Genomic DNA, 25,305 nt, shown 5'->3' with positions numbered 1-25,305 from the left:
TTTAGCTGAACACATTTTACCTCTCTGTCACACTGAGATTGTTGCTGAACAGAAAAGGAAGCCGGCCTCGTGTTGGTAAACAGTCTTTTTAAAGCAGTCTGGGACTCCAGGATCCGTCTGGTTTCACACTGAGCCGAGCGGCTCCGGCCTCGTCCACCTTCTAGTTTTCAGACCCAACGTTGTCCTCTGAGGTTTGGTGTTTGGCAGTTTCTTTTTTTAATTTTATTTTATTGCAGTAAATTGAGCACAAAATCCTCAAAGTGTTCTTCTCTGACTTTATCACCACCTACTGGCCCGGCACGCTTGTTGGAATCCCAGATTTTTGTGAAACGAGAAGAGAAAAATGTCCGTTTAGGAAAATAAGCGTATACGTGTGAACAAGGGTCAGTGTGCTCTCACCTCTGAGGACTTTCTGCCAGAAATCGTTACCCAGAATGCATTTAAATCCCCCGTGTGAACAGCGCCATGACGTTCGCTGCTCCTGTCGGCCTGAAACGACACAAACGGCTGCACGTGGACGTAGTTTCCTCAGCGGTTGTTGTTAATGAGAAGCTTTAAACCCTTAAAATGTGTCTCTATTGAAGGCTACATGCTGATGCTACATTCATGTCAAGCAGATTTACAGAGGAACGAGGTGGTTAGCGTCGCTGCTAGCTTTGTGGGCGCACCATGTGAAATCAGCTGCTCGTATTGAGCTGCACACATTTAGCAGTTTAATAAGCGAAAGCAGATCAATTGTGGAAAAACAGCTCAGAGACTGAAGAGAATGTTTCTGTCCAAAAAGCAAACGAAGAACATCAATGCAGATATTTGACGTTTACATGCAGACAAACATCAGTCCAGGTGAACAGAAGTGGTCCTGAGCGGTGGAGCAGACACAGGAAGCAGCGCCGCCTGAAGACGCTCAAACATCTGCAGAACAGCATCAAAGTCCCGCCCACGACGTCTGACTGACAGGTGATCTCAGGTAAAGAAAGGCCACAACAGTCGGCTCTCAGCAACAAACAGGAAGTCAGAATGAGCTGAAGAATTAAATCACAGAATCTAACCCAGCGTCCCTGAAACCACCTCTGACTGTCTGAGGTTCATGAACTCAGCACAGGATCCAGGACTATAGTGAATCCAGACTCCAGCGTGCAGACTGACTCGTTGTTATATTTGATTTATTTACTAGAAGTCAACCAGGGGAAACTAGTTTTCATCAAGGAAACAATCACTGGCAGCAGTTGTAAAATAAGATTTGGTTCAGAATAATTCAAACTTCTATATATTTATTCTGAAATATTGATTATAATTTCATTTGGCTTGTGTTTTCAGTGGAATCGTTCCATAAGATGGTGCCGTACCAACATGCTTTGATCACTATTTTGAATTTGCCCTTCACCTAAAAAACTTTGTGGCTCAATAAAAACTACTCAGGCTGCAGATAACTTCCATGCAAAATAACTTTAGTGTGAAATTTTACTCACATGAACATTAATACAGAGAAATTATTTATATTTAAAAAATATAAATAAAAGTAGATCCAAATGTGAATGCATAATTGTACTAAACTACCTGGTGTGTGTTCACCTGAACTACTTTACAAACAGGAACTTGAATCCACATCAGAACAATGGAAACAATAACAAATAACTTCTCTCCAGTCGTTAATATCTCCTGCTCATTGATCCAGCGCTAAATGTAAATGTCTTCAGTCCGGTCGGGCGGCGCTCACTAGTATCTCCTCCCCTGATGCTGCACACCTGTAGCTGCGTTCACCTGAAGGCAGCGTGGACGACTCAGACTCGTGGGGCACACAGGTGACACCTGAAGGCATCACGGACAATTTGCATATAAGAACGACTCGCAACTGTGAATCGGTTCTCATCGTTCACTTAAAAGAGCCGTTCAAAAGACTCGACTCGTTCGCCAACGTCACATCTCTCAGCTGGATCTTCATCACGCTCCTCTCCCTCACCCTCTCAGTGTTTTCCCTCCTTATTTTGCTGCATTGTAAATAAAAACGTCGATGATATTCCCCCACAAACCCAGCGACCCATGAAGGCCTCTCCTCTGCACCTGCAGGCGTCACACAGACAGGAAACCACCAGACTGTCATTTCACTTCATTTATTTAAAACATCCCAATATAAAAGAAAATTACACATTTCTGAATTGCTCTATTTACAAAAACATACATTCTTTCACATCTACTTACAGTTGACATGGTTGTTCACTGCAGAGTCTCCGTCGAGCCCAAGAGGTTTCAGGTTTACAGTCCCAGGTTTGTTGGCTCTAGCTTAAATTACGTCGCTGTACAGTTCATGTTTGTTTTCTTTAAAAAGGCACTAAGAAAGGACGAGCTAGGACACAACATTTGATGAGGAACTGTAATCCAACAACGGGCGGCGGAGCAAAATCATAAATAGCTGTTGGCTTTGGCAGTGATCCAACTGAAGCTCATTCAGCGCTGAAACATTTGTTTTTCTTACATATGAACAGACATTTTGTTTTTAATACACTGAGGCTGATCAATAAATACAAGCACTTACAACGAAAAGCAATTGCAGGCAGTTTTCCTATGCGAGTCAAGTTTTCCAGGATTGTAACGAGAGCGTGCAACCGTGTCGCACCGATAGAGGAGAAGGAATGAAAACGGGAATCGTTGAGCCACAAACAGGTCGGGAGCATTTGGGGGGAGAAACAGAAGAAAAACAAAAACAAGCTACCTTCAGGTTTCAGGACGTTTGGCAGCAAATCAAGTGTCCGATTGTTCCGGTGGCTCGTAGTTCATCACTTTTGTCCTCTGCTGAGGAGCCAAAAGCTACAAGTTGACGCGCAATCGACAGGGAATTCAGGCGAGGGTCATTTTTCATATCAGTTTGTGATAAAAACGTAGAGAAGGAGGTTTTCCTGAGAATCTGACTGAAGCACCACCTGAAAGCATTTAAGCCTCAAGCTCAGGAATAGCAGCAGTGAAACTCCCAGACAACACCTGACAGGTAGAACAAGCTGCTGTACTCACAATCCCAGACTTCAAAGAGACCAAACACAGCACGTGTGTGTGTGTGTGTGTGTGTGTGTGTGTGTGTGTGTGTGTGTGTGTGTGTTCTTCACACATGCTCTGTTTCCTCTTTGTTTTCTCTTCGCCTGCTGAAAGTACAAACTTCACACTAAACTCAGACCTGCAGCTCGTCTCTCTCTCACCACTTTATTCCACTTTACTGAAGAACAAGACGGACAGAAATGTTAAAAAGAGGCGACATGGAAACAGGATCATTTAGAGTTATTGCAGATTTATATCTTCCTCGTCACTGAAAACCGGTTTGATCTGAACTTGTTGGTCCCACCCATCTTCAGACTGAGAGCAGGAGGAAGAGGGAGGAGTTATCAAGCTCTGACTGACTCTGAACGAGGGAGGAAAGTTCAGATAAGATAAGATATCGTTTATTGATCCCTCAGTGGGGAAAATTTGCTGTTACAGCAGCTCAGGGAGAAACAGACAAAAAGCAAACACTTAAAGGATTAGAAAATTAAATAGCAAGAAAATTAAATAGCAGAATATAATATATATACAGTGGTTAACACCTATATACACAAAGAAGCAGTTATGTACCCAAACAAAATGTAATTACAGGAAAAATGTTTGGACTCACAGGACTTCAGCTTTCTACTTGTGGATCAAACCGTGGACATAAATAGTTGATGAACTCACTTAAACTCCTTTATTTTCCTGGACTTTGCTTTGTTGTTGTTCTGTTTGGTGGTTTTGCTCCGTCAGTCACTCTAATGAACCGTGTGGAGAAATTTACCAGCTGATTAAAGCTCTACCTTTTTTCAACAACATCGTCTTCATGTGGTCTGAAACCTGTTTTTGTTTTAGCTGTTTTACTAAATGACCTTCGTCTGTGATCTGTGTGGAAGCAGCGCTCAAACTGCTGCCGTGAAAATGTTCCTTCTGCAGGCTGTGGAGTTAAAAACGGGAAGAGAAAGTCCTGGAAAATCAGGGAACTTTGTGCATCTTATTTAAAAACAACAAAGCCTGTATTTAAATGAGTAATTAATGCAGTAATGAATCAGTCTGGGATCCCTGGTCTGATGATTTTCTGCATTTCTGGGCCAAAAAATCCAACTTTTTAATGAAGGAAAGTCCTGGAAAAATCACTTTGAGCATTTATTGCAAAAACAGAAATCAAAATGTGTTAATTAAAATCCAACCCAGTATTTTTTTATCCTCGCAGACTTCCCTGATCTAAAGTGTGTTTTAAAATGATCTCTGTTTTATTTTCATTAGTTTTTGTCTGCCAAATTTAAAGTCCTGCAAAAGTGACAGAATTTATTGAATTATTGGGGCAAGTCTTTTTTTTTTAAGGATTAAAAATGTGTTAATTCACCAAACTAGTATTTTTATAACATTAATATTATTCTGGTTAAATGAATCCCTGAAGTGCAGCTTGTCATGTTTCATTCCTGGATCGTGGAAAAGCAGCTTTTATTCAAGGAAAGTCCTGGAAAAATCCGGGAAGTTGAATGAAAAGGAAAATGTGTGAATTAAATCCAAACCTGGAAGAACAGAGTCGGATCTCAAGCAGGTTAAAAGTGTTTTGGTGGGTTTCCATGTTCACATTTCCAGCCTATGAAAGACGACAACATTCAGAACCAGTCTGGCTCTGAATGTTGTCCTTCAGCTCGTCTCGTCGTCGTTTGTGTTGCCGACCTCACCGGGAAAGCCGGAGGAGATCCACCTCAGGAAAGACTCCAGAACGAGAGACGTCCCTCTCAGGATCCCGATCGGCAATGTAGGTATCATCTCTGATGACTGATGTTTTAATAATTCTCAGCGGATGTCTTCAACAAATTGTCTTTCTGTTCATCAGTGATGGTCCAGTTGAGGCGCCTCGACTCAGACGTTTAAATCCGACTTGGGGATCAAACCTCTCCAAAGCCTGACCTGCAGGCTGAGGACGCTGAGGTGAGGCAGCAGTGATCTCCTTTCTGTATTTCACCAGGTGTTTATTTGTCCCTGAGCCGCTCTGAGAGCTGGACCGGAGGGACGACCACACTGCAGACCGAAGCCTCGCCGCTCTGGACCCAAATCCAAGTCGGGCAAAGGGAAGTCGGCTCCCAAGAAATCGGCGCCGGCGAAAAGACAGCGGACGCCGGTGAAGAAGACGGGTCCTCCTCCTCCTCCTCCTCCTCCGAAGAAGAAGAAGAAGAAGAAGAAGAAGAAGAAGGAGGTTTCAGACTAGAGATTTAGGATTCATGCTTCTTTGAAGGGAGCCGGATCTTGAGGAGCCGTTCCTTTCAAAGAGCCGTTCAAACGACTGACTCGTTGTTATATTTATTTATTTCCATAAGATGGTGCCGTACCAACATGCTTTGATCACTATTTTGAATTTTCCCTTCACCTAAAAAACTTTGTGGCTCAATAAAAACTACTCAGGCTGCAGATAACTTCCATGCAAAATAACTTTAGTGTGAAATTTTACACACATGAACATTTTAATAATACAGAAAAAATATGAAAATGATAAATAAGAATATATATATTAAAAAATATAAATAAAACTAGAATGAAAATGAGGACATGATACAAATGTGAATGCATAATTGTACTAAACTACCTGGTGTGTGTTCACCTGAACTACTTTACAAACAGGAACTTGAATCCACATCAGAACAATGGAAACAATAACAAATAACTTCTCTCCAGTCGTTAATATCTCCTGCTCATTGATCCAGCGTTAAATGTAAATCTCTTCAGTCCGGTCGGGCGGCGCTCACTAATATCTCCTCCCCTGATGCTGCACACCTGTAGCTGCGTTCAGGTGAATAGACGACTCAAACTCATGAGTCATTAGTCGTTCAAGAACGACTCGCAACTGTTCACTTAAAAGAGCCGTTCAAAAGACTCGACTCGTTCACGAACGTCACATCTCTATTTCAGACGAGTCAGAGTCCGACGCCGACAGTGAAGCTGACGAGAGGGTAAAACACTTTAATGGCTCAGAAGTTAAAGGGAAGCAGCGGTCTGAGCTGTGGTGTCCGTTTGGATTCAACCTTTTTATTTATCTATTTATTTTAAAAGAGCTTTACTCTTATTCACACCCTGTTTTCTGCTCTTTAAAGCTTCCCTGTTAAGTTCGTCTGTCTTCTTACAGCCCAAGAAGAAGAAATCGGCTCCGGCCAAACCCGCCGCCAAAACCAAGAAGGCCGACAGCAGCAGCAACAGCAAAACCAACACCAACACAGGTGAGGCTCTGCCAGTCGGAGCTGCTCAGGTGAATGGAGACGATTCAGCCTTTTGTTCAGAAGCTTTGGCTGCTGACGGTGTGACCAAAGTAAAGATGCTGTTTACCTCCAGGTGTATGTTGGAAAGAGCACATTTTGTGTTCAATGCAACCTTTTTGTGTTTGTATTCTATTATTTGAACCAACGTGGGACTGAAATATACAACTTATACTAAGTTCACCAACAGATTACTGTCACTTGTCACATTTATCCTCCTTTATACTGCGTGTAAAGAATATCTTATATTTTGAATCTTGAAGCTGTAGCATTAGCTCTGCCTTTAACTCTACCTTTAGCATTAGCTTTGCCTTTAGCGCTGCCTTTAGCTGTAGCATTAGCTCTACCTTTATGCTTTAGCTGTAGCATTAGCTCTACCTTTATGCTTTAGCTCTACCTTTAGCTTTAGCTCTACCTTTAGCTTTAGCTGTAGCATTAGCTCTACCTTTATGCTTTAGCTGTAGCATTAGCTCTACCTTTATGCTTTAGCTCTACCTTTAGTTTTAGCTCTACCTTTAGCTTTAGCTGTAGCATTAGCTCTACCTTTATGCTTTAGCTGTAGCATTAGCTCTACCTTTATGCTTTAACTCTACCTTTAGCTTTAGCTCTACCTTTAGCTTTAGTTGTAGCATTAGCTCTACCTTTAGCTTTAGCTCTACCTTTTGCTTTAGCTCTACCTTTAGCTTTAGCTCTACCTTTAGCATGTTGCAAAGAGCATATTTTTCTTCAACGTAACCTTTTGTATTCTACTATTTGAACCAACGTGGGACTGAAATATACAAGTTATACTAAGTTCACCAACAGATTACTGTCACTTGGTTCGTCTCACATGGGATTTATCCTCCTTTATACTGCGTGTAAAGAATATCTTATATTTTGAATGGTGTGTGTCGGCCTGTGACGGACGTCTCAGTTTGTTAATGCGACGGAGCGTCTCCTCCTCTGTTCTGTCCTGCAGCAGAGGACGGCTCGGACGACGACGAGCCGCTCATCAAGATGATCAAGAAAGCTCCGACCGACGAGCAGCTGAAGGAGACGGTGCAGAGTCTGCTGAAGGAGGCCAACCTGGAGGAGATGACCATGAAACAGATCTGCCAGAGGGTGAGGAGCCTGAGACGGACTGGCCGTCGACGCGGAGAGAAATAAATCTGTCGTGCTCTGAAATAAGAATAACACCGCTCTTCCTTCCTTCCTGTGTGTTTTTAGGTGTTTGACACGTACCCAGACCAGGACCTGACCGGCAAGAAGGACTACATCAAACAGACCGTCAAATCTGTGAGTGCACACACACACACAGTTCATGAGTACAGACTGAAACTACCGCCGTTTCCTTCAAGGGATCCCGTGTCATTTTTTCCTCACTTCAGTGGATCCATGTCAGAGTTATTTACTGGTGAACTTTGAACTTCTGACCGTTTTCCTTGTGCCGCCAAACTACATCAAAACTACAGACGGTCTTCAACTATTCAAAAAGTCCTTAAGTTATAAGAAATCGAACAGTTCATGCGACTGTCGTCCTGTTTTTAGAAATATTTTCCGCCCGTCGCGGCGTTCAGATGAAGCCGGGTCGCTGAGTCCGCCTGAGTCCCGTTTCTTCCGTCCTCTAATAGTTTCGTGTTCAGTGATATTTTTACTCGACTTCAAATTACAGTACGGGATGATTTTATTAAAGTGGGACAGAAATTCAAGGATCTACAGTTTTCTTTTGGGTTTCTCTAAAAGTGTAAAGATCTGAATCTGAACCAGTGTTTTCGGTGTTAACTGATCCTCTTTGATCCTCGTGTCTCAGATTTTCTCCTGATCGGAGCTCTTTGCTTTAACCCTCTGAGCTCTAAATGCTGCTGCTTCTTCTTCTGGTGACGTCGTTTCTCGGAGGACCTTCTTCTTCTTCATGTCCCTAAAATGTGTCCGACCTCAGCTAGAAGGTTCCAGAAGTCAGTGAAGCAGAATGAGTGAGAAAAGACTTCAGACTGGAGAAACATGGAGGAAATCCAGGAATCAGACATGTTGTTCATCAGAGGAGACTTTAATTCAGAAACCCAAAGATTCAGGAATTCAACATTAAGGATTCAAGAACACGAGCAAACAGCAGAGATTATATTAGGACACAGTGGAGGAAGAACTCCCCTTTAACAGGAAGAAACTCCCCTTTAACAGGAGGAACTCCCCTTTACCAGGAAGAACTCCCCTTTAACAGGAGAAACTCACCTTTAACAGAACTAACTCCCCTTTAACAGGAGAAATTCCCCTTTAACAGCAAAAACTCCCCTTTAAAAGGAGAAACTCCCCTTTAAATGCAGAAACTCCCCTTTAACAGAACTAACTCACCTTTAACAGGAGAAACTCCCCTTTAACGGCAAGAACTCCCCTTTAACTGGAGAAACACCCGTTTAACAGGAAGAACTCCCCTTTAACAGGACGAACTCCCCTTTAAAAGCAAAAACTCCCCTTTAAAAGGAGAAGCTCCCCTTTAACTGGAGAAATTCCCCTTTAACAGCAAAAACTCCCCTTTAACTGGAAAACACCCCTTTAACTGGAGAAACACCCCTTTAACAGGAAGAACTCCCCTTAACAGCAAAAACTCCCCTTTAAAAGGAGAAACTCCCCTTTAAATACAAAAACTCCCCTCTAACAGGAGAAACACCCCTTTAATTGGAAAAACTCCCCTTTAACTGGAGAAATTCCCCTTTAACAGGAGAAATTCCCCTTTAATTGGAAAAACTCCCCGTTAACTGGAAAAACTCCCCTTTAACAGGAGAAATTCCCCTTTAATTGGAAAAACTCCCCGTTAACTGGAAAAACTCCCCTTTAACAGGAGAAATTCCATTTTAACAGCAAAAACTCCCCTTTAACAGGAGGAACTCCCCTTTAACAGCAGAAACACCCCTTTGAATGCAAAATCTCCCCTTTAATGGCAAAAATTCCCTTCAAATGCAAAAATTCCCCTTTAACAGAAGAAACTCCCCTTTAATTGGAAAAACTCCCCTTTAACTGGAGAAATTCCCCTTTAACAGCAAAAACTCCCCTTTAACTGGAGAAACTCCACTTTAACAGGAAGAAGACCCCTTTAACAGGAGAAACTACGCTTTAACAGGACGAACTCCCCTTTAACGGCAAGAACTCCCCTTTGACTGGAGAAACACCCCTTTAACAGGAAGAACTCCCCTTTAACGGCAAGAACTCCTCTTTAACAGGAAGAACTCTCCTTTAACTGGAAAACTCCCATTTAACTGGAGAAACACCCCTTTAACGGCAAGAACTCCCCTTTAACAGGAGAAACTCCCCTTTAACAGGACGAACTCCCTTTAACAGCAAGAACTCCCCTTTAACTGGAAAACACCCCTTTAACTGAAGAAACACCCATTTAACAGGAAGAACTCCCCTTTAACACGACGAACTCCCCTTTAATGGCAAAAACTCCCCTTTAACTGGAGAAACACCCCTTTAACAGGAAGAACTCCCCTTTAACAGCAAAAACTCCCCTTTAACAGGAGGAACTCCCCTTTAAATGCAAAAACTCCCTTCTAACAGGAGAAACTCCCTTTTAATTGGAAAAACTCCCCTTTAAATGCAAAAACTCCCTTCTAACAGGAGAAACTCCCTTTTAATTGGAAAAACTCCCCTTTAACTGGAAAAACTCCCCTTTAACAGGAGAAACTCCCCTTTAACAGGACGAACTCCCTTTAACAGCAAGAACTCCCCTTTAACTGGAAAACACCCCTTTAACTGAAGAAACACCCCTTTAACACGACGAACTCCCCTTTAATGGCAAAAACTCCCCTTTAACAGGAGGAACTCCCCTTTAATTGCAAAACTCCCTTCTAACAGGAGAAACTCCCTTTTAACAGGAGGAACTCCCTTTTAACAGCAGAAACACCCCTGTAAATATAAAATCTCCCCTCTAACAGCAGAACCCTGGAACAGACCCAGGCTCAGAGGGGGGGGGTGCACACCAATCAACAGCCATAATAATAATAAGATCAACTGTAGAGCTGACAGCAGGACTGTGACTAATAATGATCAATAAGGTGACAGTGAAAAACATGACAATAGTTCATGTTGCTGATCGTCGGCCGCCAGAGGAGACGTCAAAGTCCCGCCCACGACGTCTGACTGACAGGTGATCTCAGGTAAAGAAAGGCCACAACAGTCGGCTCTCAGCAACAAACAGGAAGTCAGAATGAGCTGAAGAATTAAATCACAGAATCTAACCCAGCGTCCCTGAAACCACCTCTGACTGTCTGAGGTTCATGAACTCAGCACAGGCTCCAGGATTATAGTGAATCAGGACTCCAGCGTGTAGCGGCTGAGTGAAGGAGGTCTGGACTCTGTGGAGGAGAGTCATGGTCTCAGAGACGCTGTAGAAGGACAGAACACCTGCTCTGTGGTCCAGGTACACCCCCACTCTGGAGGACCGAGGACCTGAGACGGGAGTTTGGACACTGTTGTGATAAAACTGATAACTGTTTGTGTAACAAACCAACGACCAAGATTTGTCATTGTATCCAAGTACAGAGTCTTCTGATCCCCCGTCTCTCCTGATGCTCTTGTATGTGACGGCTACACCAAACCCCCCAAACCACCTCCCTCTGATCTCCACCTCCCAGTAACAACGTCCAGTCAGACTCTCTCTGCTCAGGACCTGACAGCAGTCAGTGAATCTGTCTGGATGATCAGAATAAGACTGTTGTTGTTTCACTCTTGTTACTTTTCTGTTCTCCTCAGACAATAACAGATTTCTATAAGCTGTGTTTGGATCCAGTGTGATCTGTTGAGCATATCTTAAGAATCCAGCTCTGGTCGTGGGCTCTGGTTGAGGCAGTAAAACGTCCACCTGAGTCACAGTCAGTGAGATGTTTGTCCAGTGGTCCCTCAGAGCGTCCTGTAGTTTCTCTCTGAGCTCTGACACAGCAGCCGTCACGTCCTCAAAGTGTCTCAGAGGACGGATGTTGATGCTGGATGAGTGTGTGTCCTCTCTGAGAGCTGGCAGTGATCTGTAGCTGTGGACAAACTGGCTGTGATCCTCTGTGTGTGAGAGCTCCTCCAGCTCAGCGTCCCTCCTCTTCAGCTCCCCGATCTCCTGCTCCAGCTCCTCCTGAAGCTCTTTGACTCGACTCACTTCGGCTTCCTGCTGGGATCTGACCTGCCGCTTCAGCTCAGAGCTCCTTCTCTCCATCAGACGGATCAGCTCGGTGAACGTCTCCTCGCCGTGCTCCACTGCTTCATCGGCAGAGCTGCAGATGTCCTCCACCTCCTGCTGGAGCTCCTTCAGGTCTTTCTCTCTGTCCTGGATCCTCTGCTGGATGTTCAGGCGACTCCTCTCCAGCTCTGTCTGCCTCTCAGTCCTCTCTGCTGCAGCTGACACTGTGTCGTGGCCTTTATGTTGGTCCACAGAGCAGAGATAACAGATACTCTGCTGATCGGTGCGGCAGAACATCTTCATCACCTCATCGTGACGAGAGCAGATGTTCTCCTGGAGCTTCCTGGACGGCTCCACCAGCTTGTGTTTCTTAAATGCAGCCACTTCATAGTGAGGCTGCAGGTGTTGCTCACAGTAAGACACCAGACAGACCAGACAGGACTTGAGGGCTTTCAGTTTCCTCCCAGTGCAGAAATCACAGGCCACATCTTCAGCTCCAGCGTAGCAGTGATCAGCAGGAGCAGCCTGGAGTCCCGTCTTCTTCAGCTCCTCCACTAAAGCTGCTAACATGGTGTTTTTCAGCAGGACAGGCCTCGGTGTGAACGTCTGCCTGCACTGAGGGCAGCTGTACATCCTCTTCTCATCCTCTCCATCCCAGTGGGCTCTAATACAGCTCATGCAGTAGCTGTGACCACAGGAAGTCGTCACCGGATCCTTCAGTGGATCCAGACAGATCGAACAGGAGAAGGTTTCACGGTCCAGCTGGACTCCTTTCTGCGCCATTTCACCTCTCAGAGACTCAACGACTGTCTGAGTTTCATTTCCTCGTAACTGAAACCGGTTTGATCTGAACTTGTTGGTCCCACCCATCTTCAGACTGAGAGCAGGAGGAAGAGGGAGGAGTTATCAAGCTCTGACTGACTCTGAACGAGGGAGGAAAGTTCAGACTGACAGCGCTGCTCCTCTTCCTCCAGTGAAAACCTGCTTCCCTTTGAAAACACTGCAGTCTTTAGTTTTAAAGGACTTCCTGCCTCCTCAGGCTCCATATTTCTCAAACTCTTCCTCATATTCTGCTCAGTTTCATGTTGCAGCAGCAATAACTGACAAACATGACAGTAAAACTCTGCCCTCTGACTGCAGAGCGGCTTTATTCCACTTTACTGAAGAACAAGACGGACAGAAATGTTAAAAAGAGGCGACATGGAAACAGGATCATTTAGAGTTATTGCAGATTTATATCATGGCCATCAGTTTTCTTTAGCTGAACACATTTTACCTCTCTGTCACACTGAGATTGTTGCTGAACAGAAAAGGAAGCCGGCCTCGTGTTGGTAAACAGTCTTTTTAAAGCAGTCTGGGAAACTTTAAACCCTTAAAATGTGTCTTTATTGAAGGCTACATGCTGATGCTACATTCATGTCAAGCAGATTTACAGAGGAACGAGGTGGTTAGCGTCGCTGCTAGCTTTGTGTGCGCACCATGTGAAATCAGCTGCTCGTATTGAGCTGCACACATTTAGCAGTTTAATAAGCGAAAGCAGATCAATTGTGGAAAAACAGCTCAGAGACTGACGAGAATGTTTCTGTCCAAAAAGCAAACGAAGAACATCAATGCAGATATTTGACGTTTTCAAGTTCCACCGAGGAGGAGAAGGTCAAAGGTCACGCTTGCTGTGTTAAGTTGTTCCATGTATTTGGATGAGCGCTGCCAGTTTCACATTTGAACAGTAAAAATAGATGTTTTTGATAAGAGCATTGGGCTCCTGATGTTTGCAGTCCATCAACACTCAGTAGAAGCAGATGTGGTGGAGCCAAAAACATTTAAGAGCTTCTGAGGTTTTTTTTAGGGTAAGAAAAGTTCTGGTTCAGACATGTTTGACAGATATTTGAATAAAACTAAGATCTTGTGACTCACATGATCAAATTTATAGATTTAAATGTGACTTTTACCTGCTCTGGGTGGCTTTGGGATTGTGGTTGTTATGAATGGAAACCATGTAGGCAGTAAATCAGAGAACATGTGTTTCATAGGGGCTCTCCATCCAAAGTGCTGCTGTGAGTTTCTATCTTGCAGAAGTGATTTCATCACAGATTAGAGCTCCAGTGAAGTGTCAGCAACATTTCTTCCAAAACTATGAAGATAAAACCAGAAATAATCTGCAGGAAGTGACTGCGATGATGAAAAATATGACGTCCTCGATACTTAATAGTGTGTTTTGTCCATTTCATGTATTCAGTACAGCTCAGTGAAACGTTGGTGAAAAGAGGGTTTAAAGCACTGAAACTCTTCAGGATCATAAAGGTTGAGTTTGTCTCTGTTCCTGCTCTTGGCTTCGCTGTTTCTTTTGTTTCCGCCTCCTCCCCTGTGGTAGTATGACTGTGAGCACCGTCTGGGGATTGGAGGTGTGTTCCTCGTCTGCCCTATCCGACCTCCTCCCCGTCTGCTGCCTGCCTGCTACCGCTGCAGATTGGTGCTCTCCTCCACCTGCTGCCATTGGGCGGCATCTCCTGCAGACAAACCATTCAGGGGAGCTGTTTGTGTGTGTGTGTGTGTGTGTATTTATAGCCATTTGCTCTGTTTGAACACTAAGCTGTGAAATCCTGTAGGTTTGTGTTGGAGGACGGGGCTTAGATAGTTTACCCTCATGTGCTTTCCTTCATCAGGTGTTTGTTAAATGCACAGTAGAATTAGTGGTGCTGCTCACCTGTATTCTGTTGTGTGGAACTAAACCGGCTGAACCCACGATGCAGACACAGAACCACTGGGTGGTTGGAGACAGATGGGTTTATTTACACCAACGGAGAGGAGCAAGGACGAGGAAAAGGGGCTAGTGGGAGGCAGGACCTGGGTGGGGACCAGGGAAGACAACCAGGTGGAGCAGGACCAGGACAGAGACCGAGAGAGAGCAGACGGAAGAGGGAGACAAAAACCAAAACCAGGACAGAGAGCAAACACGAGCAAAATCACAAGAAGTCTTGGAGAAAGGAGCCTGAAGTGGAACAAGTGCAACAGACAACCTGGCAGAGAGTGGTGATCTGGGCTTGTGTAGGCAGGGAAGGAGTGGGTGGCTCATTTGGAGATTGGTGTCAGTTGTGTGTGAATTGCAGGTGCGTGGGCAGAGCGACCTGGAGTAACCTCTGCTCAGGTGGCAGGTAGAGGGAGAAAGTTAGCAGTGTAGCTCACTTCTAGTGAGTGGCCCGGCCCTTTGTGTGTTTCTCTGTATGTGGCCCTCAGTGAAAACAGTTTGGACCCCCCTGCTCTATACAGATGTTTACCAGAAATTTGGGAGGAAAAAATACAACAAAAACTCCAAAATAATCTTTTCTTTCTCATCAAGAATTTATTAATGTCAAAGAAGTGAGCAGAAACATGTCATATCTCATCAAACATCAGAGCAGAGAGCATGTTACATTAGTTATCTTGTTGGACCAAACAAAGCAAACTGTTGGTTGTAAAAAGCAACAAAGCTGATTAGATGAAAATCTGAACTTTCAGTGTTTTTCTTGTCTTTCATGATGTGGGACACTTTGCACTTTTACTCTCTTCAGTAAAACTGTGGTGAGCTTGAACCTTCACCACATCCCCGGTCAGCAGGATGAAGGCGCCCTCTTCTGTTGTGCATCAGGTTTCACATTTCACTTGTTATCCTGCTGTGATGTTCACTGAAATGCACTTTCACCATAAAGGCTTTTTGTTTTAATGAATAACAGCAATAATGAATGATCTCCTTATCGATTAGGATCGTGATAAATACAGTTTTATAACATGGTAGTTTCTCATTTGTACGTTGATTTGGAGAACGACAAAAACATTATTTGTTCTGTTGAACACATGATTAAATGATTCTTCACAAAGTGGTGAGAACAGATTATCTCTGATAAAGGGAGGCCTGCTGCGGTCTCTCAACATACAAATACATCAATACATTCATCACACGATTAGAGCGCAGAGAAGTTTACATATCCGTGCAGACAAACATCAGTCCAGGTGAACAGAAGTGGTCCTGAGCGGTGGAGCAGACACAGGAAGCAGCGCCGCCTGAAGACGCTCAAACTGACAGGTGATCTCAGGTAAAGAAAGGCCACAACAGTCGGCTCTCAGCAACAAACATGAAGTCAGAATGAGCTGAAGAATTAAATCACAGAATCTAACCCAGCGTCCCTGAAACCACCTCTGACTGTCTGAGGTTCATGAACTCAGCACAGGATCCAGGACTGTAAATGTAGACTCCAGCGTGTTGCGGCTGAGTGAAGGAGGTCTGGACTCTGTGGAGGAGAGTCATGGTCTCAGAGACGCTGTAGAAGGACAGAACACCTGCTCTGTAGTCCAGGTACACCCCCACTCTGGAGGACCGAGGACCTGAGACGAAAGTGTTCATACAGTTGTGACGAAATTCGTAACGTAAGCCTGGGTGACGTCTTAACGCCCAAGATCTGTCGTTGAGTCCAAGTGAAGAGTCATTTGATTCCCCGTCTCTCCTGATGGTCTTGTATGCGACTGTGACATCACCACCCCTCTCTGATCTCCACCTCCCAGTAACAACGTCCAGTCAGACTCTCTCTGCTCAGGACCTGAAACCTGTTAGTGAATCTGTCTGGATGATCAGAATAAGACTGTTGTTGTTTGACTCTTGTTACTTTTCTGTTCTCCTCAGACAATAACAGCTCTCTATGATCTCTAATGAGTCAGAATTGTGTTTTATTGAGGCCAAATCTGATGTTTGGACTCACAGGACTTCACTTTTCTACTTGTGGATCAAACCGTGGACATAAATAGTTGATGAACTCACTTAAACTCCTTTATTTTCCTGGACTTTGCTTTGTTGTTGTTCTGTTTGGTGGTTTTGCTCCGTCAGTCACTCTAATGAACCGTGTGGAGAAATTTACCAGCTGATTAAAGCTCTACCTTTTTTCAACAACATCGTCTTCATGTGGTCTGAAACCTGTTTTTGTTTTAGCTGTTTTACTAAATGACCTTCGTCTGTGATCTGTGTGGAAGCAGCGCTCAAACTGCTGCCGTGAAAATGTTCCTTCTGCAGGCTGTGGAGTTAAAAACGGGAAGAGAAAGTCCTGGAAAATCAGGGAACTTTGTGCATCTTATTTAAAAACAACAAAGCCTGTATTTAAATGAGTAATTAATGCAGTAATGAATCAGTCTGGGATCCCTGGTCTGATGATTTTCTGCATTTCTGGGCCAAAAAATCCAACTTTTTAATGAAGGAAAGTTCTGGAAAAATCACTTTGAGCATTTATTGCAAAAACAGAAATCAAAATGTGTTAATTAAAATCCAACCCAGTATTTTTTTATCCTCGCAGACTTCCCTGATCTAAAGTGTGTTTTAAAATGATCTCTGTTTTATTTTCATTAGTTTTTGTCTGCCAAATTTAAAGTCCTGCAAAAGTGACAGAATTTATTGAATTATTGGGGCAAGTCTTTTTTTTTTAAGGATTAAAAATGTGTTAATTCACCAAACTAGTATTTTTATAACATTAATATTATTCTGGTTAAATGAATCCCTGAAGTGCAGCTTGTCATGTTTCATTCCTGGATCGTGGAAAAGCAGCTTTTATTCAAGGAAAGTCCTGGAAAAATCAGGGAAGTTGAATGAAAAGGAAAATGTGTGAATTAAATCCAAACCTGGAAGAACAGAGTCGGATCTCAAGCAGGTTAAAAGTGTTTTGGTGGGTTTCCATGTTCACATTTCCAGCCTATGAAAGACGACAACATTCAGAACCAGTCTGGCTCTGAATGTTGTCCTTCAGCTCGTCTCGTCGTCGTTTGTGTTGCCGACCTCACCGGGAAAGCCGGAGGAGATCCACCTCAGGAAAGACTCCAGAACGAGAGACGTCCCTCTCAGGATCCCGATCGGCAATGTAGGTATCATCTCTGATGACTGATGTTTTAATAATTCTCAGCGGATGTCTTCAACAAATTGTCTTTCTGTTCATCAGTGATGGTCCAGTTGAGGCGCCTCGACTCAGACGTTTAAATCCGACTTGGGGATCAAACCTCTCCAAAGCCTGACCTGCAGGCTGAGGACGCTGAGGTGAGGCAGCAGTGATCTCCTTTCTGTATTTCACCAGGTGTTTATTTGTCCCTGAGCCGCTCTGAGAGCTGGACCGGAGGGACGACCACACTGAAGACCGAAGCCTCGCCGCTCTGGACCCAAATCCAAGTCGGGCAAAGGGAAGTCGGCTCCCAAGAAATCGGCGCCGGCGAAAAGACAGCGGACGTCGGTGAAGAAGACGGGTCCTCCGAAGAAGAAGAAGAAGAAGAAGAAGAAGAAGAAGAAGAAGAAGAAGAAGAAGGAGGTTTCAGACTAGAGATTTAGGATTCATGCTTCTTTGAAGGGAGCCGGATCTTGAGGAGCCGTTCCTTTCAAAGAGCCGTTCAAACGACTGACTCGTTGTTATATTTATTTATTTCCATAGATGGTGCCGTACCAACATGCTTTGATCACTATTTTGAATTTTCCCTTCACCTAAAAAACTTTGTGGCTCAATAAAAACTACTCAGGCTGCAGATAACTTCTATGCAAAATAACTTTAGTGTGAAATTTTACACACATGAACATTTTAATAATACAGAAAAAATATGAAAATGATAAATAAGAATATATATATTAAAAAATATAAATAAAACTAGAATGAAAATGAGGACATGATACAAATGTGAATGCATAATTGTACTAAACTACCTGGTGTGTGTTCACCTGAACTACTTTACAAACAGGAACTCGAATCCACATCAGAACAATGGAAACAATAACAAATAACTTCTCTCCAGTCGTTAATATCTCCTGCTCATTGATCCAGCGTTAAATGTAAATCTCTTCAGTCCGGTCGGGCGGCGCTCACTAATATCTCCTCCCCTGATGCTGCACACCTGTAGCTGCGTTCAGGTGAATAGACGACTCAAACTCATGAGTCATTAGTCGTTCAAGAACGACTCGCAACTGTTCACTTAAAAGAGCCGTTCAAAAGACTCGACTCGTTCACGAACGTCACATCTCTATTTCAGACGAGTCAGAGTCCGACGCCGACAGTGAAGCTGACGAGAGGGTAAAACACTTTAATGGCTCAGAAGTTAAAGGGAAGCAGCGGTCTGAGCTGTGGTGTCCGTTTGGATTCAACCTTTTTATTTATCTATTTATTTTAAAAGAGCTTTACTCTTATTCACACCCTGTTTTCTGCTCTTTAAAGCTTCCCTGTTAAGTTCGTCTGTCTTCTTACAGCCCAAGAAGAAGAAATCGGCTCCGGCCAAACCCGCCGCCAAAACCAAGAAGGCCGACAGCAGCAGCAACAGCAAAACCAACACCAACACAGGTGAGGCTCTGCCAGTCGGAGCTGCTCAGGTGAATGGAGACGATTCAGCCTTTTGTTCAGAAGCTTTGGCTGCTGACGGTGTGACCAAAGTAAAGATGCTGTTTACCTCCAGGTGTATGTTGGAAAGAGCACATTTTGTGTTCAATGCAACCTTTTTGTGTTTGTATTCTATTATTTGAACCAACGTGGGACTGAAATATACAACTTATACTAAGTTCACCAACAGATTACTGTCACTTGTCACATTTATCCTCCTTTATACTGCGTGTAAAGAATATCTTATATTTTGAATCTTGAAGCTGTAGCATTAGCTCTGCCTTTAACTCTACCTTTAGCATTAGCTTTGCCTTTAGCGCTGCCTTTAGCTGTAGCATTAGCTCTACCTTTATGCTTTAGCTCTACCTTTATGCTTTAGCTGTAGCATTAGCTCTACCTTTATGCTTTAGCTCTACCTTTATGCTTTAGCTCTACCTTTAGCTTTAGCTCTACCTTTAGCTTTAGCTGTAGCATTAGCTCTACCTTTATGCTTTAGCTGTAGCATTAGCTCTACCTTTAGCTTTAGTTGTAGCATTAGCTCTACCTTTAGCTTTAGCTCTACCTTTAGCTTTAGCTCTACCTTTAGCATGTTGCAAAGAGCATATTTTTCTTCAACGTAACCTTTTGTATTCTACTATTTGAACCAACGTGGGACTGAAATATACAAGTTATACTAAGTTCACCAACAGATTACTGTCACTTGGTTCGTCTCACATGGGATTTATCCTCCTTTATACTGCGTGTAAAGAATATCTTATATTTTGAATCTTGAAGCTGTAGCATTAGCTCTGCCTTTAACTCTACCTTTAGCATTAGCTTTGCCTTTAGCGCTGCCTTTAGCTGTAGCATTAGCTCTACCTTTATGCTTTAGCTGTAGCATTAGCTCTACCTTTATGCTTTAGCTCTACCTTTAGCTTTAGCTCTACCTTTAGCTTTAGCTGTAGCATTAGCTCTACCTTTATGCTTTAGCTGTAGCATTAGCTCTACCTTTAGCTTTAGTTGTAGCATTAGCTCTACCTTTAGCTTTAGCTCTACCTTTAGCTTTAGCTCTACCTTTAGCATGTTGCAAAGAGCATATTTTTCTTCAACGTAACCTTTTGTATTCTACTATTTGAACCAACGTGGGACTGAAATATACAAGTTATACTAAGTTCACCAACAGATTACTGTCACTTGGTTCGTCTCACATGGGATTTATCCTCCTTTATACTGCGTGTAAAGAATATCTTATATTTTGAATCTTGAAGCTGTAGCATTAGCTCTGCCTTTAACTCTACCTTTAGCATTAGCTTTGCCTTTAGCGCTGCCTTTAGCTGTAGCATTAGCTCTACCTTTATGCTTTAGCTGTAGCATTAGCTCTACCTTTATGCTTTAGCTCTACCTTTAGCTTTAGCTCTACCTTTAGCTTTAGCTGTAGCATTAGCTCTACCTTTATGCTTTAGCTGTAGCATTAGCTCTACCTTTATGCTTTAGCTCTACCTTTAGTTTTAGCTCTACCTTTAGCTTTAGCTGTAGCATTAGCTCTACCTTTATGCTTTAGCTGTAGCATTAGCTCTACCTTTATGCTTTAACTCTACCTTTAGCTTTAGCTCTACCTTTAGCTTTAGTTGTAGCATTAGCTCTACCTTTAGCTTTAGCTCTACCTTTTGCTTTAGCTCTACCTTTAGCTTTAGCTCTACCTTTAGCATGTTGCAAAGAGCATATTTTTCTTCAACGTAACCTTTTGTATTCTACTATTTGAACCAACGTGGGACTGAAATATACAAGTTATACTAAGTTCACCAACAGATTACTGTCACTTGGTTCGTCTCACATGGGATTTATCCTCCTTTATACTGCGTGTAAAGAATATCTTATATTTTGAATGGTGTGTGTCGGCCTGTGACGGACGTCTCAGTTTGTTAATGCGACGGAGCGTCTCCTCCTCTGTTCTGTCCTGCAGCAGAGGACGGCTCGGACGACGACGAGCCGCTCATCAAGATGATCAAGAAAGCTCCGACCGACGAGCAGCTGAAGGAGACGGTGCAGAGTCTGCTGAAGGAGGCCAACCTGGAGGAGATGACCATGAAACAGATCTGCCAGAGGGTGAGGAGCCTGAGACGGACTGGCCGTCGACGCGGAGAGAAATAAATCTGTCGTGCTCTGAAATAAGAATAACACCGCTCTTCCTTCCTTCCTGTGTGTTTTTAGGTGTTTGACACGTACCCAGACCAGGACCTGACCGGCAAGAAGGACTACATCAAACAGACCGTCAAATCTGTGAGTGCACACACACACACAGTTCATGAGTACAGACTGAAACTACCGCCGTTTCCTTCAAGGGATCCCGTGTCATTTTTTCCTCACTTCAGTGGATCCATGTCAGAGTTATTTACTGGTGAACTTTGAACTTCTGACCGTTTTCCTTGTGCCGCCAAACTACATCAAAACTACAGACGGTCTTCAACTATTCAAAAAGTCCTTAAGTTATAAGAAATCGAACAGTTCATGCGACTGTCGTCCTGTTTTTAGAAATATTTTCCGCCCGTCGCGGCGTTCAGATGAAGCCGGGTCGCTGAGTCCGCCTGAGTCCCGTTTCTTCCGTCCTCTAATAGTTTCGTGTTCAGTGATATTTTTACTCGACTTCAAATTACAGTACGGGATGATTTTATTAAAGTGGGACAGAGATTCAAGGATCTACAGTTTTCTTTTGGGTTTCTCTAAAAGTGTAAAGATCTGAATCTGAACCAGTGTTTTCGGTGTTAACTGATCCTCTTTGATCCTCGTGTCTCAGATTTTCTCCTGATCGGAGCTCTTTGCTTTAACCCTCTGAGCTCTAAACGCTGCTGCTTCTTCTTCTGGTGACGTCGTTTCTCGGAGGACCTTCTTCTTCTTCATGTCCCTAAAATGTGTCCGACCTCAGCTAGAAGGTTCCAGAAGTCAGTGAAGCAGAATGAGTGAGAAAAGACTTCAGACTGGAGAAACATGGAGGAAATCCAGGAATCAGACATGTTGTTCATCAGAGGAGACTTTAATTCAGAAACCCAAAGATTCAGGAATTCAACATTAAGGATTCAAGAACACGAGCAAACAGCAGAGATTATATTAGGACACAGTGGAGGAAGAACTCCCCTTTAACAGGAAGAACTCCCCTTTAACAGTAGGAACTCCCCTTTAAATGCAAAAACTCCCCTCTAACAGGAGAAACTCCCCTTTAATTGGAAAAACTCCCTTTTAACAGGGCGAACTCCCCTTTAACGGCAAGAACTCCCCTTTAACAGGAAGAAGACCCCTTTAACAGGAAGAACTCCCCTTAAACTGGAAGAACTCCCCTTTAACAGGAGAAACTCCCCTTTAAAAGGAGAAACTCCCCTTTAACGGCAAAACTCCCCTTTAACTGGAGAAAACTCCCCTTTAAAAGGACGAACTCCCCTTTAACGGCAAGAACTCCCCTTTAACAGGAGAAACTCCCCTTTAACTGGAGAAAACTCCCCTTTAACAGGACGAACTCCCCTTTAACGGCAAGAACTCCCCTTTAACAGGAGAAACTCCCCTTTAACAGGAAGAACTCCCCTTTAACGGCAAGAACTCCTCTTTAACAGGAAGAACTCTCCTTTAACTGGAAAACTCCCCTTTAACTGGAGAAACACCCCTTTAACGGGAAGAACTCCCCTTTAACAGGACGAACTCCCTTTAACAGCAAGAACTCCCCTTTAACTGGAAAACACCCCTTTAACTGGAGAAACACCCCTTTAACAGCAAGAACTCCCCTTTAACTGGAAAACACCCCTTTAACTGGAGAAACACCCCTTTAACAGGAAGAACTCCCCTTTAACGGCAAGAACTCCTCTTTAAAAGGAAGGACTCTCCTTTGACTGGAAAACTCCCCTTTAACATCAGAAACACCCATTTAAATGCAAAGTCTCCCCTCTAACAGCAGAACCCTGGAACAGACCCAGGCTCAGAGGGGGGGGGTGCACACCAATCAACAGCCATAATAATAATAAGATCAACTGTAGAGCTGACAGCAGGACTGTGACTAATAATGATCAATAAGGTGACAGTGAAAAACATGACAATAGTTCATGTTGCTGATCGTCGGCCGCCAGAGGAGACGTCAAAGTCCCGCCCACGACGTCTGACTGACAGGTGATCTCAGGTAAAGAAAGGCCACAACAGTCGGCTCTCAGCAACAAACATGAAGTCAGAATGAGCTGAAGAATTAAATCACAGAATCTAACCCAGCGTCCCTGAAACCACCTCTGACTGTCTGAGGTTCATGAACTCAGCAGAGTCTCCATAATAATAAATCTGGACTCCAGCGTGTAGCGGCTGAGTGAAGGAGGTCTGGACTCTGTGGAGGAGAGTCATGGTCTCAGAGACGCTGTAGAAGGACAGAACACCTGCTCTGTGGTCCAGGTACACCCCCACTCTGGAGGACCAAGGACCGGAGACGGGAGTTTGGACATTGTTGTGATAAAACCGATAACTGTTTGTGCCACAATACAACATCCAAGATTTGTCATTGAATCCAAGTACAGAGTCATTTGTTCTCCCGTCTCTCCTGATGCTCTTGTATGTGACGGCTACACCAAACCACTCCCCTCTGATCTCCACCTCCCAGTAACAACGTCCAGTCAGACTCTCTCTGCTCAGGACCTGAAACCTGTTAGTGAATCTGTCTGGATGATCAGAATAAGACTGTTGTTCTCCCACTAATGTTACTTTTCTGTTCTCCTCAGACAATAACAGCTTTCTATAAGCTGTGTTTGGATCCAGTGTGATCTGTTGAGCATATCTTAAGAATCCAGCTCTGGTCGTGGGCTCTGGTTGAGGCAGTAAAACGTCCACCTGAGTCACAGTCAGTGAGATGTTTGTCCAGTGGTCCCTCAGAGCGTCCTGTAGTTTCTCTCTGAGCTCTGACACAGCAGCCGTCACGTCCTCAAAGTGTCTCAGAGGACGGATGTTGATGCTGGATGAGTGTGTGTCCTCTCTGAGAGCTGGCAGTGATCTGTAGCTGTGGACAAACTGGCTGTGATCCTCTGTGTGTGAGAGCTCCTCCAGCTCAGCGTCCCTCCTCTTCAGCTCCCTGATCTCCTGCTCCAGCTCCTCCTGAAGCTCTTTGACTCGACTCACTTCGGCTTCCTGCTGGGATCTGACCTGCCGCTTCAGCTCAGAGCTCCTTCTCTCCATCAGACGGATCAGCTCGGTGAACGTCTCCTCGCCGTGCTCCACTGCTTCATCGGCAGAGCTGCAGATGTCCTCCACCTCCTGCTGGAGCTCCTTCAGGTCTTTCTCTCTGTCCTGGATCTTCTGCTGGATGTTCAGGCGACTCCTCTCCAGCTCTGTCTGCCTCTCAGTCCTCTCTGCTGCAGCTGACACTGTGTCGTGGCCTTTATGTTGGTCCACAGAGCAGAGATAACAGATACTCTGCTGATCGGTGCGGCAGAATATCTTCATCACCTCATCGTGACGAGAGCAGATGTTCTCCTGGAGCTTCCTGGACGGCTCCACCAGCTTGTGTTTCTTGAAGGCAGCAGATTCATAGTGAGGCTGCAGGTGTTGCTCACAGTAAGACACCAGACAGACCAGACAGGACTTGAGGGCTTTCAGTTTCCTCCCAGTGCAGAAATCACAGGCCACATCTTCAGCTCCAGCGTAGCAGTGATCAGCAGGAGCAGCCTGGAGTCCCGTCTTCTTCAGCTCCTCCACTAAAGCTGCTAACATGGTGTTTTTCAGCAGGACAGGCCTCGGTGTGAACGTCTGCCTGCACTGAGGGCAGCTGTACATCCTCTTCTCATCCTCTCCATCCCAGTGGGCTCTAATACAGCTCATGCAGTAGCTGTGACCACAGGAAGTCGTCACCGGATCCTTCAGTGGATCCAGACAGATCGAACAGGAGAAGGTTTCACGGTCCAGCTGGACTCCTTTCTGCGCCATTTCACCTCTCAGAGACTCAACGACTGTCTGAGTTTCACTTCCTCGTCACTGAAAACCGGTTTGATCTGAACTTGTTGGTCCCACCCATCTTCAGACTGAGAGCAGGAGGAAGAGGGAGGAGTTATCAAGCTCTGACTGACTCTGAACGAGGGAGGAAAGTTCAGACTGACAGCGCTGCTCCTCTTCCTCCAGTGAAAACCTGCTTCCCTTTGAAAACACTGCAGTCTTTAGTTTTAAAGGACTTCCTGCCTCCTCAGGCTCCATATTTCTCAAACTCTTCCTCATATTCTGCTCAGTTTCATGTTGCAGCAGCAATAACTGACAAACATGACAGTAAAACTCTGCCCTCTGACTGCAGAGCGGCTTTATTCCACTTTACTGAAGAACAAGACGGACAGAAATGTTAAAAAGAGGCGACATGGAAACAGGATCATTTAGAGTTATTGCAGATTTATATCATGGCCATCAGTTTTCTTTAGCTGAACACATTTTACCTCTCTGTCACACTGAGATTGTTGCTGAACAGAAAAGGAAGCCGGCCTCGTGTTGGTAAACAGTCTTTTTAAAGCAGTCTGGGAAACTTTAAACCCTTAAAATGTGTCTCTATTGAAGGCTA

At 44.1% G+C, this 25,305-nt stretch overlaps 2 protein-coding genes across 3 annotated transcripts in view; both read right to left on the bottom strand.

Moving 5' to 3' along the window:
- The window catches only part of LOC139205742 (tripartite motif-containing protein 16-like), a 42,348-nt gene extending 17,568 nt beyond the window's left edge, over positions 1 to 24,780 (bottom strand). The window contains exons 1-2 of one of the 2 annotated variants that reach the window (XM_070836037.1): positions 21,958 to 24,780; positions 8,368 to 8,412 (exon numbers count right to left, since the gene is read on the bottom strand). In XM_070836037.1, coding sequence (XP_070692138.1) covers positions 22,986 to 24,689 — 1,704 coding nt within the window. In that variant the 5' untranslated portion in view covers positions 24,690 to 24,780 and the 3' untranslated portion in view covers positions 8,368 to 8,412; positions 21,958 to 22,985. Of the gene's footprint in view, positions 1 to 8,367; positions 8,413 to 21,957 lie in introns of those variants that run through there. The other variant, XM_070836038.1, reaches the window with a different exon arrangement.
- Positions 8,301 to 12,227, bottom strand: LOC139205737 (tripartite motif-containing protein 16-like). Its single transcript, XM_070836032.1, has 2 exons — positions 10,006 to 12,227; positions 8,301 to 8,412 (listed from the first exon to the last, which is right to left on the bottom strand). The coding sequence occupies exon 1, from the start codon at positions 12,190 to 12,192 to the stop codon at positions 10,477 to 10,479; it is 1,716 nt and encodes a 571-aa protein (XP_070692133.1). The 5' UTR covers positions 12,193 to 12,227; the 3' UTR covers positions 8,301 to 8,412; positions 10,006 to 10,476.
- Positions 24,781 to 25,305: the final 525 nt, after the last annotated feature.

The sequence above is a fragment of the Pempheris klunzingeri genome, chromosome 8 (assembly GCF_042242105.1).
Source record: "Pempheris klunzingeri isolate RE-2024b chromosome 8, fPemKlu1.hap1, whole genome shotgun sequence".
Taxonomy (NCBI): Eukaryota; Metazoa; Chordata; class Actinopteri; order Acropomatiformes; family Pempheridae; genus Pempheris; species Pempheris klunzingeri.
Note: the sequence above shows the minus strand (reverse complement) of the source record. Positions and strands in the feature narration are given on the sequence as shown.